General features: G+C 43.2%; 1 protein-coding gene across 8 annotated transcripts in view; it reads right to left on the bottom strand.

Moving 5' to 3' along the window:
• Positions 1-13,657, bottom strand: part of TBX20 (T-box transcription factor 20) — an 82,395-nt gene that overhangs the window by 36,434 nt on the left and 32,304 nt on the right. For 3 of the 8 annotated variants that reach the window (XM_074988114.1, XM_074988115.1, XM_074988113.1), the window contains exon 7: positions 6,357-6,469. The exons of 4 other annotated variants lie outside the window; for them this stretch is intronic. In XM_074988114.1, the coding sequence (XP_074844215.1) occupies positions 6,357-6,469 (113 nt within the window). Of the gene's footprint in view, positions 1-6,356; positions 6,470-10,070; positions 11,329-13,657 lie in introns of those variants that run through there. One more of the 8 variants, XM_074988112.1, reaches the window with a different exon arrangement.

Below are 13,657 nucleotides of genomic sequence, written 5' to 3'. Positions count from 1 at the left end.
GGATGGAGTTTCATTTTAAGAAAGTGCTTGAAGTTGTTTGGAGATCAACGTCAGCCTTGCTTATTTATTTTATAAGGCACTTAAGGGATCCACCACTTTAAAGTAGAATTTTATTCTGCATCTTGCCCTTATGCAACCTTAAATTCCAGGCAAGCGACAGATGTGCATGAGCAGCAGTGACTGAGTACACCATCCACATCAGGCTGTGGCTGGGACTGGATAAAATATTCTAGAATTGGAGTTTGGCACAAGTTTTATCAAAAAGGATTTTTTCCAGTGGACGTTTGTCAGAATTTGGGGTTTCAACTATCAAAATTTTGACTTTATTTGGGGTGGAGAAAGAAAGTAAAACCTGCTTTCAGTGAGTTCTAGTGGTCAGATGGTAAGTAGTAGGATCACCAGACTTCCCTGGTTACTGAAATCTTTCAAAGTATATTGGAAGCAATACTATTAAACGTGCTCTATGAAGAGCTTTTCCAATGTAATCAGGGGGTTACTATTTGCCAATATTCAAAAACTGCTATTTTCTAAACCGCACACCCTATAGCATTTCTTTGCTATGCCTTCCTTTGAGGATTTCAGAATTAGAAAGAGGGAAGACTGCTATCAAGTGGAGGAATTAATGTTTTTAAATTTGTAATTTAAAGGCAATCTTTTTGGCATGCCTATAGATATTTTGCTTTGGTAACTACACTAAGCCCGTGTCTGCACTACAAAACACTACAGCAGCATAGCTACAGTGCCATAGATGTGGCTCTGTAACACTGTCATGGAGACAAGGACTACGGCTGCAGGAGAAATTTCACTTTCAGAAGTCAATTACTTTCAAAGGCAAATGCAGCAGGTGCCCTCACTGTTATTCACACACATCTGACAGTTCACTTGTCTGGGTTTTGAATTCGGAAAAACCCTATTAAATTGTATTATTTCTTTGTTCATGTCCCTTTGGTGTTTGTATTCCTGTCCAAACCTCCAGTCACATTGAAATAAATGGCGAGATTTGTATTGGCTTTGCAGAGGCCAGGAGTTCATCCTACGTTGCTCTTTTAGAAAATAAGTTCACTGGCAAGAATGCTTAGCAGTGCACAGTCTTAAGCCAAATACCATAAAATATTCAATGGGGAAATAATGAAGTTTATAATTGAGTGGCATTTGCTTCAGAAATCTGACAGGAAGAGATTCTTAGCCTGACATGAAAGAGAAATAATATGAAAACACTTATGTGATAAAGGAAGGCAGTTTAAATGTCAAATATTGACCATTCATAAACAGCCTGAAATACATTTCAAATACATTTGACACTCTGCACCACTGTCATATGTTTTGTATAACGTGTGCCTTGTGAGGTATCATTGTAAAAGTCTTGTTTTGTTAACCATACAGTGGATTGTATTTGCTATCATTGTATATGAAGTTTTGAAGTCTGACTGATACACGTGCTGTTGAAACATGTGAGGTTGAGAATACCAACAACCAGCACTCCCTGTAAGCTGAGCATGTGGACAGCCACCCAGGAGAGAGTCAAATGCTGCGCAGCTGATTAGCAGAGCGCCCACAACCACAGCATGCATTTGTACTGGTGGTGAACATCTGCATATGCCTGGGTGCACAAAATGAAGTTTATTCCACACAGGGATGGAAAAACTTAGCAGGACCACTGCCTGCAAGCAGTCTTTCAGTTAAAAGGCCCAACAATTTTGATGTCTTATTGAGCAAATGCACAAGCACAAGGATTGTCCCAGGAGCTGTGTACCATAAATATCACTCCAAAATAGCACTACAGAATGGGAACTGTTTGACCTTGGTCACAGCTGAAGTGCTTTCCAGCAAGCAGGAAGATCTGTCCGATCATGGACAAATCCGCAAAGCAGAGCAGGGGGAAAAAAAAAAAAGGCAAAATTCATTCGATAAGTGACGTCATGACTGGATCTCCTTCGACGCATAAGGAGACACTCGGAAACAGTTGACAGAGGGAAAGAAATTGAATGGGAGAAGGGCTGGTCCCACCCCAAAGAGATTTATAGCCTGTGCATGGAAACTTGAGACATGTTGACTGATGGTACAAGCGAAGATATTGCTAATTCAAACCCTGCATTAGGCAAATTACCTTATTAAAAACCCTGCAAATGGAGCCTACTTATAATCTTCTTAAGTCTTCTTAAGACATATACCTTAAAATCTCTTTCTGCAGTGAATATATTTGTTTTAGTTTAACCAAATGAGTTTTTAAGTCAAGTGTTTGGGAACAGTAAATCTAAACAAAGGCTGTTGTATACATTCCCCACACTGAGGGCAGGGGGCAAATTAATTAAGGAACTGACATGATTCAGGTCCCTGTGCAGTGTGAGCTGGTATAATTTTTGAGTTTATATGCTAGTAAAGGTGATAGGCAAGGGAGATGGGAAGTTGGCAGAGGGGTGGGAGAAGGTGCATTTCCTGATTCTTTGGGAGCGGCTTAAGTTCAGTTGGGGATATGGTGCTACTTGCTGGTGTGTGGAGTGATCATATGACCTGGAGAGGCTGTTAGTTACCAGCCAAGCAGTGCAAGAGGTAGGGTTCCCACCTGTTCCATATTAAGCAGGATGGTGCCATATATAAGGAGCCAAAAAGGTGTTCCGACTTATTTCTTAAATGGGACCACTTGTCCTGTATTTGGTCCTCCCTGGCGACCTCTCTCTGTGCTGGCCAGAGACTCGCAGGGCTTTTTTTCCCCCAGCCTCTGACATTTTAAAATGTATCTCCCCACCTGATGTGCCACTGGGACGCCACTGCCAGCCCCAGCCTTGCTCAGGGGCCTGGCTGGGGGCTGGGGATGGAACAGCGGGGTGGGGTGGGAAAGTGGGAGAGTTGGGGCCATTCCAGTGTAGGGCTGGGGCCATTGCCACAGCCCCCTCCACTCCCAATACCCACCACGGCGCTGAGGTGGAGCCAGAGCCCTACTGCGGGGGGAACATAAGAACGGCCATACTGGGTCAGACCACAGGTCCATCCGGCACAGTAGCCTGTCTGCCAACAGTGGCCAGTGCCAGGTGCCCCAGAGGGGGTGGAGCGAAGACAATGATCAAGCGATTTGTCTCCTGCCATCCATCTCCAGCCTCTTGCACAGTGTGCGGGCAGAGCCCTGCCAACCCCTGCCATATCACAGGGCCAGGGCTGGAGCTCTGTGCGGTGCAGGGGCCCCCTCTGACCTGCCATGAGGTTGAAGCCCCCCATCCTGGAGTCCCACCGCAGGGCTGGGGTGGAGCCCTACCAGGTCAACCCCTGCTGCAGGCCTGGGGCCAGAGCTCTGCGTGGCGCAAGGGCAAAGCCACCCTGCCCCCAGCCCTTGCCACATCACAGGACCAGGGCTGGAGCCTTGTACTGTGTGGTGCCAAGGCCCCCGTGAATGTCCTGCAGGGCCAGAGCACCACCCCACCCCACCCCCCGGGCTGGAGCCCTGTGCACCATGGGGCTAGGGCCACAGCCCCTCTGGAGTCTGCTGCTCTGAGCCCTGAAGAACCTACTGAAGGCTTGTTTCTCTCCCCAGCAGGCCGGCAGTGGGTTTGTAGGGTCTGGATAGGAGGGAGGGGGCAGGAATCGGCTGGGGTTTGGGCGGGAGGCAAAGTGCAGCAGTGGGTGGGGGGTTCAGGAGTGGGCTGGAGGTGAGAGGTCTGGGTGGAAAGAAGGGAGCAGCCATTGCCTTGATGCAAAGTGACCATCTGTCCCATTTTAGTTGAGACAATCCCCGCCCTGAGGGTGTCCCATATTTACCCTAGGGGAATACGGTCACCCTAGTGAGAGAGACCAACCCAGCAGAATTATTAGGGGGGCACAGTGGTTTAAATAACTCCCAGACTGTACCCTGGAGGGTCACAATGCATCACACATTTGACAAAAAGCCAGTCAGATTATGGACAAATCCTTAAAGCTGGGGGGAAAAAAATTCATTGGATATATTCATGATAAAATGTTCCCCCTGCCTAACTAGACAGGAAGAGTGGCCCAGAAAAGTGAAGTGCTCTAGAATGAGAGATGTCAAATCCATTGCAGAGGTGGTCTTGAACCAAATTCTGAATATCCCTGAATACAGGGAAAATATGGATCTAGGAGAGCCAAACTGTAAAGATTGGTCTCCTTCTACAATAGGCCTAAACAAATTCTCGGATAAACCCTGAAGCAGAAAAATCAGAGTTGAGGACAAGTTTGTATCCAAATCTGAATTTCACACTTGGTGACAACCTGAGATGTGTCATGTATGAGTTTGTGTGTACATGGTCACACAGGTAGACATATAGTACAATTTTAAGTGTAAAGAGTAGTGTGTAAGGATATACATACTTCCCATTGTTAATAGCTTAGGTAACCAGATTTTATGTTACTGTAAATATTCAGTAACTCATGCTCTTTTGAACTTGGTATTTTGTGTTCCAGAAACAGCTCATTTGGGATTCTCAGAGATACCAGCATAAACTACCGGCCTGAGTGGTCACATTTTCAGATTTAGTTTCTGTACATTTAGATTCCCTTAGACTGCCTAAGCAGAATCAAACCAATTTCAGATGGAGGAAGGATGCTTGCAAACCTTTGCCTGTTGCAAGAATTAAAATCAAAACAAAAAACTTTTGGCACTCCTGAAATAAATAGTTTGTCATTCCTCCTCTCTGTTCCAAAGTTTCATTTGTTACATGCCTCTGTACTTCCAGGGGCAAGTGGCACCAGGACAGGAGTGTCAAAATACTCTGGAAACAAAGGCACCAAATAGACTTCAAAGTAAATTATGAGTATGGTAAACCACTTCCCCTTCTATACGTTAGAGACAAAAATCATGCCCTTCACAATGAACACATTTGATGGGGAACATGGGAACTGCCTTCCATCTGTACAAAAGAGGATTACAAACAGTGCTACAGTGACTCCCTAATATCATACTTTCTGGGAAGATGGTTTGCTGATTCCAGGAGCAGTCAGGACCCACAGACCTCTTGCCATATGCTGAAACTAGCAGCACTTGGCAAGTATGCAAAGTCTCCCTTTATTGGGCATATGCCTTTTAAGGCCATTTTTAAAGAGGTTATCAAGAGATTTTGCTGAGAATTTCAGGGAAGTCCCCTCATACTTCCTGGGAGTCTCCATCATTAAGGCTGTCACCAATTGCTCATCTTATGCTTCCCAAAGCCAAATAAGAAGAAAGGGCTTTCGTCTACACAGGCAGCGTGCGTTTCGAAAGTGTCACTTTTGAATTGCATGCAGCTGCCGTTATGCTAATGAGGTGTTACCATAAATATGCATGACCTCATTAGCATCTGCCAAAATCCCTCATTAACATGTCCCTTCTGAAAGGAGGGGGCTCGTGTGGCCACAGCTGCAGGGCCCATTTCAAAATAGTGCCGTTGGATGCCATTATGGCTTATTTCAAATTAGTGCTATTCTGTATCTTAACAACACCCATTTTGAAGCAGCTATTTAGAAGTAGGCATTATTTCTCCTGCAATGACGAGCACAAAATTCAAAATGTGTGTGCATAGCGTAGATATCCATAAAGTTCTCAAAATAACTTTGCAGAGTGGCCACAGCCTGCCTTCAAGTGGTTAGTGTAGATGGAATAGGTCGTAAAGTTACAACTGCCCTAAGGCAGGCTCAAACCTGGGACCTCAAGAGCTTAGCACAGATGCCTCTGCAGCTTGAGCTTAGTACAGGCTGTAGAGGACACATTCTCTCTGTGTAGTGGTCTAGGTACCACTACGTGGAACAATTAACCATACATAGGTGTATGGGTTACAAAGTCCCCAGGCAGGACAGAAAGTGCTTGCCATAGCACTAAAGATCTCGTTTGACTAGCATAGCAACTGCAGATGTACTTGCCCAGCAAGTTGCCTCTACTTGGGAAGCAACTCAGGGTAGCCACAGGTTTTGCAATTGGCGAGACAAGCAAAACTAAGTAGGCTGGGGATGAAATAACAGGAAGGCTTATGGCTTTCATAGCCAGGTTGTTACAAGTTCAAGGCCACTTCACTAACCTTTTGTATCCCTGGGCACCACTCAAGCAAGGAGGCAAAGCCATATTTTGGAGCTGGCCAGCAAAGAGCTCTCTTATATAAAGGACTGTTCCCTAGCATCAAGGTGCTGAAGGCAGTGTAGATCTTTGGTACCAACCACCCCTCAACTCACCTCCTGTGTTGAGAGCATGCCAAAGATGGGTGGAGGACTAAATTCCAATGGCGTAACAAAAGGGAGGGGTTTTAACTGGGTGGCACGAGTTAAAGCAACTCTGCAGAGTTGGGCAGCAGTGGATGTGGCCTTCTCATCAACACTGCAAAAATTTGAGATGCAGTGGAGAATTCAGCCCTTAGCAAGTTCTCTTCAATATATTTCCCTACCTCTGCTTTGTGTTGCCTGGCTCTCCTCTCCCAGAACATCATCTTCTCCCCCATAAGTTCTGATGGGGGAGCGTGCATAGGAATGCTTTTGAATAAGGCTCTCCACGCTCTCTCTGTGAAAAAACAATATTACATCAGTAGCATCCTAAGCAGTACCTCCTCTGTTTGGTACATAAACCGTGCAACCATTCAATGCTGTAACTAAGCCAGATGTGTCTGACGCATACAGATGACATCAGCTCAGACTCTAAAGCTGACTGAATAATTAAATTAGAAAAAAAATGATTAACAGATTGTCTGTGATCATAAAGTGTGCACCGACAGATCATAACTTTCTCCAGTTCTCAATATAATTAAAACAAGATGTTTTATACAATTCAGTTACTCTGTGACTGGTGTTAAAAATCCCAAAATTCAATCAAGACTGTTTACTCATTGTTGGCCACATGTATTGTGTCTGGTTCTTGAATGAAGGAAAGGAAATTTATTTTTGGTTTCTTGTGTGAATTTTCACAGATACTCAATATAAAGTCAGCCTGAGCAAGTATTTGAAGACGCAAGCTTAAAATTAGTATACTGTGAACATGTGTACTAGTAAACCTAGATCTGGGTCAGACCTGATGATAATGTAAATATCAATGAATTAGTATCCAGTCCACAAGTACGAAACAAAACCAAATCAATTCATACTCTGTGTCCCCCTGCCCCATTCTTGATAGGACTGTCAGCAAGATCAGGACATAGGTATGAACATGGCTCACCTGCAAGGACAGTCCCTCATAGTCAGGTTTTAGGCATATTAACAGTACATCATGGGTAATCTGATCTGCTCCATCTCATGAGATACCTATTCTGTGGACTCGCAGAAATCTGGCAGGACTAGATCTTTCAGCCTGGCATCTTCAACAAGCACAGTCTTCATACAATGTTTTTAAAAAGAAAGGCATATCTAGATGATGTATAAGCCAGTTTCTAGAGAGGACCAAATTAACCCCTGATATATTTCCATTTAAACCAGTAGCATTACACCAAGAATTAATCTAATACATTTACAATATGGCTTTAAATGTCTGTTCTCATCCAAGAAATCCAGTCTACCAAGGACTGGGGCCTAGTTTATAGCACCCGCCTCCTACCAGGCCAGATTTTGTTCTTGCTGAGCCAGCTTGTTCCCTGAGGTAATTCTGGCTGAGTGCTCTCACAGAATCCCAGCAAGCACTTTCCAGCAGAGTTAGCTGTTTTCAGTTTAAGGCTTCTTAACAAAAACAAATCAAAATCTCAGACTCCTCCCTCAAAGCCTGTGCAGGCTGAGTATTCGCTTCCCCAGCCCTACCCCTCTCACAAGTAACAGCAGCAACCCAAAACTGCCTGACTCTTACCTCAGAAATGAAGGACTTCCCACAAATTCCGTCCTGGCCATTTTGTTTCTGAAGCAGTTCCTCTGGTTGCGGCTCACTGAGACCACAACCCATGGCCCCTCAATTTTCTGGGTGGTGTCACAGTCGCCCTTCTCCATTTCTTGTTGCCCTTTTTTATAAGGATCAGCCATTAAAGCCCAGTTCTTTTCTCAAATGCAGAGGGCAGATCTAATTAGCTAGCCAGCTAGTTGCAGGCCTCTGATCCCTTTTACCTTCACACGATTAATACAGCTTTCTGGTATAGGTTTCTTTTGGCCTTACTATTTGATAATTCACATTCGCTACCTGGTTTTTATTATAGCAACTCAGCTATTGCAAAAATTCCAGGGTAAATCATTTTCCAAATAACACAATAAATCACCCTGGCACATGTTTTCCTTTCCTACAAAAGGCTATTATAGTCATTTTGTCCTTGTTCTATCGTTGGTATAATTATTTATGCTTGTCCCCTAGAAACAAAAAAAAAGGGGGGGATCTTATCTGAGTGATTTACTTGTGTCAGGATTGGAAGTGGACTGAAAGCAATGGCAGTTCCTACACAGAAGATGATATAATTGAGTTATTGCCTTTTAAGTGATTGAAAACAGTGGGCATATCAGGGCTATCTCCAAGAAGATCTTACAAAAAATAAAAGATAGATGGCATTGTTCATGTTATGTATTTAATGCCTCTTAGTCTTTTCTTTTACAGACTGGGAAATGTTACTTACCAATAGATAGATAAATAAATAAACAAACATGGCGAATAGCTGCCCAGTATAGAATAATGAATTGGGATTGCCTTGGTAAAGCAGAGCAGATGCCAGTCAGTAAGCACTTTCATTTGAAGGCCGACTAAACAGAAACAAACCTTAAAAACTCTGACAAAAAAAAATCAATTTAAGGCGATATGATATGTCTCTATTGACTTTATTACTAGTAAATGTCGGCTTGTAATGATATACTCTGGTGCATGATACATAATAATGTTGTGAATCGGTAGAAACAATGCAGGCTCCAGTTCTAGTTTAATGGGCCAGCTTCATCTGTAACCATATGAGGTTCAATGGAGGTACATTACAGATAAATTTGGCCCAATAAATCTACCTCTGAATTGCCCTATGGGAATTTCAAACTAAATCAAATGCCCATAATTATTGCAGACTAAATTTTTTCCAGATGGATCACTTTGCTAGACAGAGAATTGTATTATTCTATTTGGTTGTCTTTTTTTTTCAAAGGGAAAAGAGGTATGACTTTTAAGTGAACCATGAATGTGAAAAGTTTGAAAGTGAGGCACAGTACATTATGGTTATTAATTATTATTACCATTTTGCAGATAACATGCCAAAAATAATCAGATTCATTGTCAAAAATAACAGTCTTTTAAAAAAAGGTAAAATTAGGAATTAGGAATCTGAGATTAGAAAAAGCAACTCATAGCATAAAAGTGTTACTTCTGAGCTATAACCTTGGGCCAGGTATACAGAGACATTCTTGCTGGTTCTGTAATATCGGGTAGGGCTGTGATTTTTTTCTGACATGTTTACAATGGACAAAACCCTAGCCTTAATACTGTTATACTGGCAAAAAATGTCTTTTGCCAGCATATCTTACTTCACTGGGGAACTGGAATGAGCTGTACAGGCAAAAGAACTCTTCTGTGTATAAGTTTCACCAGCACTAGGATGGTTTGCTGTTCGAGCTGTAACGACATACACTTCCTAGGGCAAACAAGGCCCTGTTCTCAACAGGATTAGTTTTAAAATTCAAAACTGTGCATTACAAAACAGCTAATTTTAATTTTAAAGGGCTACAATTTGATGCACACAATCTAGGTGTCTGATGAAGTAAAAGAGTAAGACTTCCACTACGAACCCCTACACAGATTACCTGAAACTTTGGAATATAAAGAAATGCACTGTGTAGGATATCACCCAACCATAGAAATGAATTTAATGGGAACAATACTCATTTATTTAAAACTTACAGGCTATGTCTACACTTGCCTATGTCTTCAAAGGGGGCATGGTAATCCAGTTGATGGGAGATTACTAATGAAGTGCTGGGATGAATATGCAGCACTTCATTAGGCTAATTCTCCCTCATGGCAACTTTGAAGTGTCAAACTTCGAAGTACCTGCATGCCGCGTAGCTGCGGGCACTTTGAAGTGCCCACACTACTTTGAAGTGCCCTTCCTCCCCAGAGTGCATGCCGGTACTTCAAAGTTTGACACTTTGAAGTTGCCACGGTGGAGAATTAGCTTAATGTAGTGCTGCATATTCATTGCAGGGCTTCATTAGTAATCTCCCACCAGCCTGATTACCATGTCTCCTTCAAAGAAGGGGGCAAACATGGATGTAGCCTTAGTCTTTTGGAAGCATTCTTTGTAAATGTTCAGAGTTGATCTATAATGATCTGACCTTCTTGTGAAAAGTGAAGGAATTTCAGTTTAATCCTTGAAAAGCTTGTGGTCTTCTCTTATTGCCCAATGCTTAACTCAACTGATTTTTACTTTATGAAATAATTTAGATTTCTTCAGTACCTTCTATTTACCAGTAAATGTGGGTAACAAAATATTGAGGGAATGAAAGCTGTCACAGAAATAGAGGTGAAGGTGGTATTTTATTGACAATGTCTTTTGCATGCTCCCCAACATTTTTTCAACCTTCAAACTCCCCTTTAAATGTCATTATATTGTAAATATGGATGAGATGCACACATTTGTCCTATGAAACATCATCACTATCCAGTTATGCTAAGTACACAACTGTACAATAAAGAATAAGGAATGGGCTGGAGACTAGGAAGAGGTCTTAGAAGACAGAAGCTGAAGCTGTCTGAACAGGGGAGTGATAACTGTGTACCAGATGGCAAGGAGGAATGAAGTTACTGCTGGCCAGCATGAAATAGGAGGACACGCTGATGGCAGTGATGGAGGAGGTGAGAACAGGATGAGTAGTAATGTGTGAAGGGAACTTATGAGGATCTCAAAGAACTGCAGGGTGGCAAACGCACGTGGTGAGACAAGCCCGATCAATCAATCTTCATTTATATTCAATAAAGTCCTTCTCTTCTCCACATCAGAAAGAAGCCATAGTGTTTCTGAACCATGAAACCAATAATATGGACAGGATATAGCATTTATTTGATGCATGGGTGACTGCAGCCCCCACTGCATGCTGCCTATTAAGGATAGTGACACCTTGGCTATGTCTACACAAGAGGGTTTTGTTAGCATAACTGGCATTTTGTCAACAAACCCCGGGGAATGTCCAGATTCCCAAGGCATTCTGTCGACAATAAATTGACAGAACTCAGCACTTTTGTCGACAGCCACATGCTGCTCCCCATGAGGCATAACACCTCTGTCAGAGATCTGTAGACAGAAAGCCCATCTGGATGTTCCGGTGTGGGGGCCCTTTGTCAACCTACAGGGCTTTTGGGACACCAGGCAGCCCTGTCTGCTGTGCTTCCAGTTGGCTGTTTTCTCAAGAGAGCGGCTGGGCAGTGTGGTCACTCTCTGTAGACACAGCAGATCACTTTCTTGATCCATTTTGCAGTCTGGCCATGATCTGTTGACAGAAGTTTTGTCGGAAGATATCGTTCAACGAAACATCTGTTGACAAATTGCTGTAATCTAGACCTAGCCCTAATGATAGATCATGGAGAATACTTTTTCTCTTGAACTGGCAGAAGATCATCAGAGCTTCTGTACAGGTTGTGTCATCAAACCACCAGTTCTAGTAATGTATGAACCTGTGGATTGGATGGCTCAGTCTTAAAACCTCTGGTAACTTGTTCTGAAACTGAGCTCTCTTGACTGACAACGCTTCACTTCCAGATTTCACAATCACAGTCTCAGGCCTCCTTGTTAGTGGCACTGTCCTGGAACAGCAGAGCTGTCTCACAGGACCACGAAATGACAGGCAGTAGCTGAGACCTGATCCACTGACAGATTCAGAATTGGCACTGTGAGAAACCTGGGAGCCAGTAAAAAATACAAAGCACTCACATGTTCTTTTCAACTGAGGAGCAAGGCAATATCTTGCATAAGCTGGAACATCTGTTTCCTTCCATCATCAAACCCAAGTGAATTATAGAAATTCACTCTGGAGATGATAAAGGCAGGGATCACTAGGCCCAGATCCTCAATCAAGATGAAAAGAGCTGTGCTTCCTCGTACGCAAAAGAAGGCATTCCTTTGAAGACTTTTCATCAAATCTCTCTTCTTCTGCTTGTTGTGCTCTCAGTACTGCCCACTGCATAGCGTTCTCTTATCACCTGGTCTCCTGGTCTTTGATGCTGCAACATATTATGCCTGGCACATCCCAATCCCATGGAGTCACAATGAAGTCAATGGGGGCCTATATTTGCAGAATACACTGTATGGTCAGGACTGTGGACATTAAGTCCACTCTATTCTTGCATATACTTGAAGTTGTGTCTTCTGCATTTGCTATCAGTGTTAGAAAGTGTGTGTGTGTGTGTGTGTGGGATGGGGGTAAGATTTTTCCCTTCTCCCTTTGCATGGAACACATTTTACACAACATTTTTAGTCTCAGCTCAAGACAACAGACAAAGTTAATACATAACTGGACCCCTGTGGCACTGTCAGATGCAGGTTAGCCTCCCCTCTAGACACATAAATCAGGGATTTCTACATATTGCTCATCCTGCCATTCCATCATGGGCTTGACCTAACACCATTTGAAGTCCAAGTGCAGTGAGAAGTTCCACTAAGTTACCACCTTTTGCTGCAGATGGTAGTAGAGGAGAGCACTCTGCATCTGTAGTTCCCCGAGGGAATGATGCCAGTCAGGAACACCTAAAATAGCTACAGACTTTATGGACCATGCCTGATCAACCTGTCCATGTTTTCTCTATTGTTGAAGGAGCTCCCTAGCTGTGAGTCTGGGTGATAAGCAAAACAAAACCTAGAACAATCCACCCTAATCCATTCCCCATGCTCCACTATCTTCTGCTGTTTTCCTTTCTTAAGAAAATGCAATAGGAGAGCTGACAACTGTATTTTGCTTGGCCATTCAGTGCAACACAAAGAAAAACACCAAACAGGATACAGTGTATGAATTATCAGTTTACAGCCTGAATAACTTCTTTAGCTCTGAATTTCAAAGGTTTCCCTTTTTTGTAGCTCCTGGTTTGTACATTTGGAAGAAAGCCCAGACAACAGAAGACATCAGAAGTGAGATGATATGAAGACAGACAAAATAAGTAGGCTCAGAAGGAAAAAAAAGAACACTTGCTGGAAGTCTCATTGAAGTAGAACTCTTTTTAAAAAAGGAAAAAGTGACTAATTTGTCCAAGACTCAAGAGGTAAAAAGGAGTCCTGTTAGAAGGGGTTCAGGGGCAGGAGCAAGCATCCTACTGAAGGAGGAACAGAGCAAAGTGAATAACAAACACGCATGTGAAATCCTGTTCAGGAATCATCCATCCACTCTGCTTATTGCATACACACAATGCACAACTAACAAACAAATTATACTGATATAGTGATACTGCAGACAAATTTTGCTAATATACTGATGTTTCATGCTGTTTTGATAGGCATGGTTTAGCCTTTAGTTACACCTATCAGGCCAAATCTTCATCTGGTGCAAACTGGCATAGTTCAGCAGAGCTGGGCCAGTCAAAATCAGATGTGGTTTTGGCCCATCAAATTAAATGGTGTCAAATAGATTAAAGTCAGTGCTCTTTTTTTTATTGTGCTGGTACAGTCTACCAGCACCTCGACAGTACTAGCCATGTGATCCCCAGCTGGGTGGCTCAGGGATCCTGCTGGTCCTGTGGATGGGAGCTGGCTGGGATGCAGAACCCTGACAGCTGCTCGAGCTGTGGGAAACCAGCCAGGAGGTGGGGGGACCCCAGCAGCCCGGTGGAGGG

Source organism: Carettochelys insculpta, chromosome 2 (assembly GCF_033958435.1).
Source record: "Carettochelys insculpta isolate YL-2023 chromosome 2, ASM3395843v1, whole genome shotgun sequence".
NCBI classification, from domain to species: domain Eukaryota; kingdom Metazoa; phylum Chordata; order Testudines; family Carettochelyidae; genus Carettochelys; species Carettochelys insculpta.
This window is presented reverse-complemented; position numbering and strand designations above follow the sequence as displayed.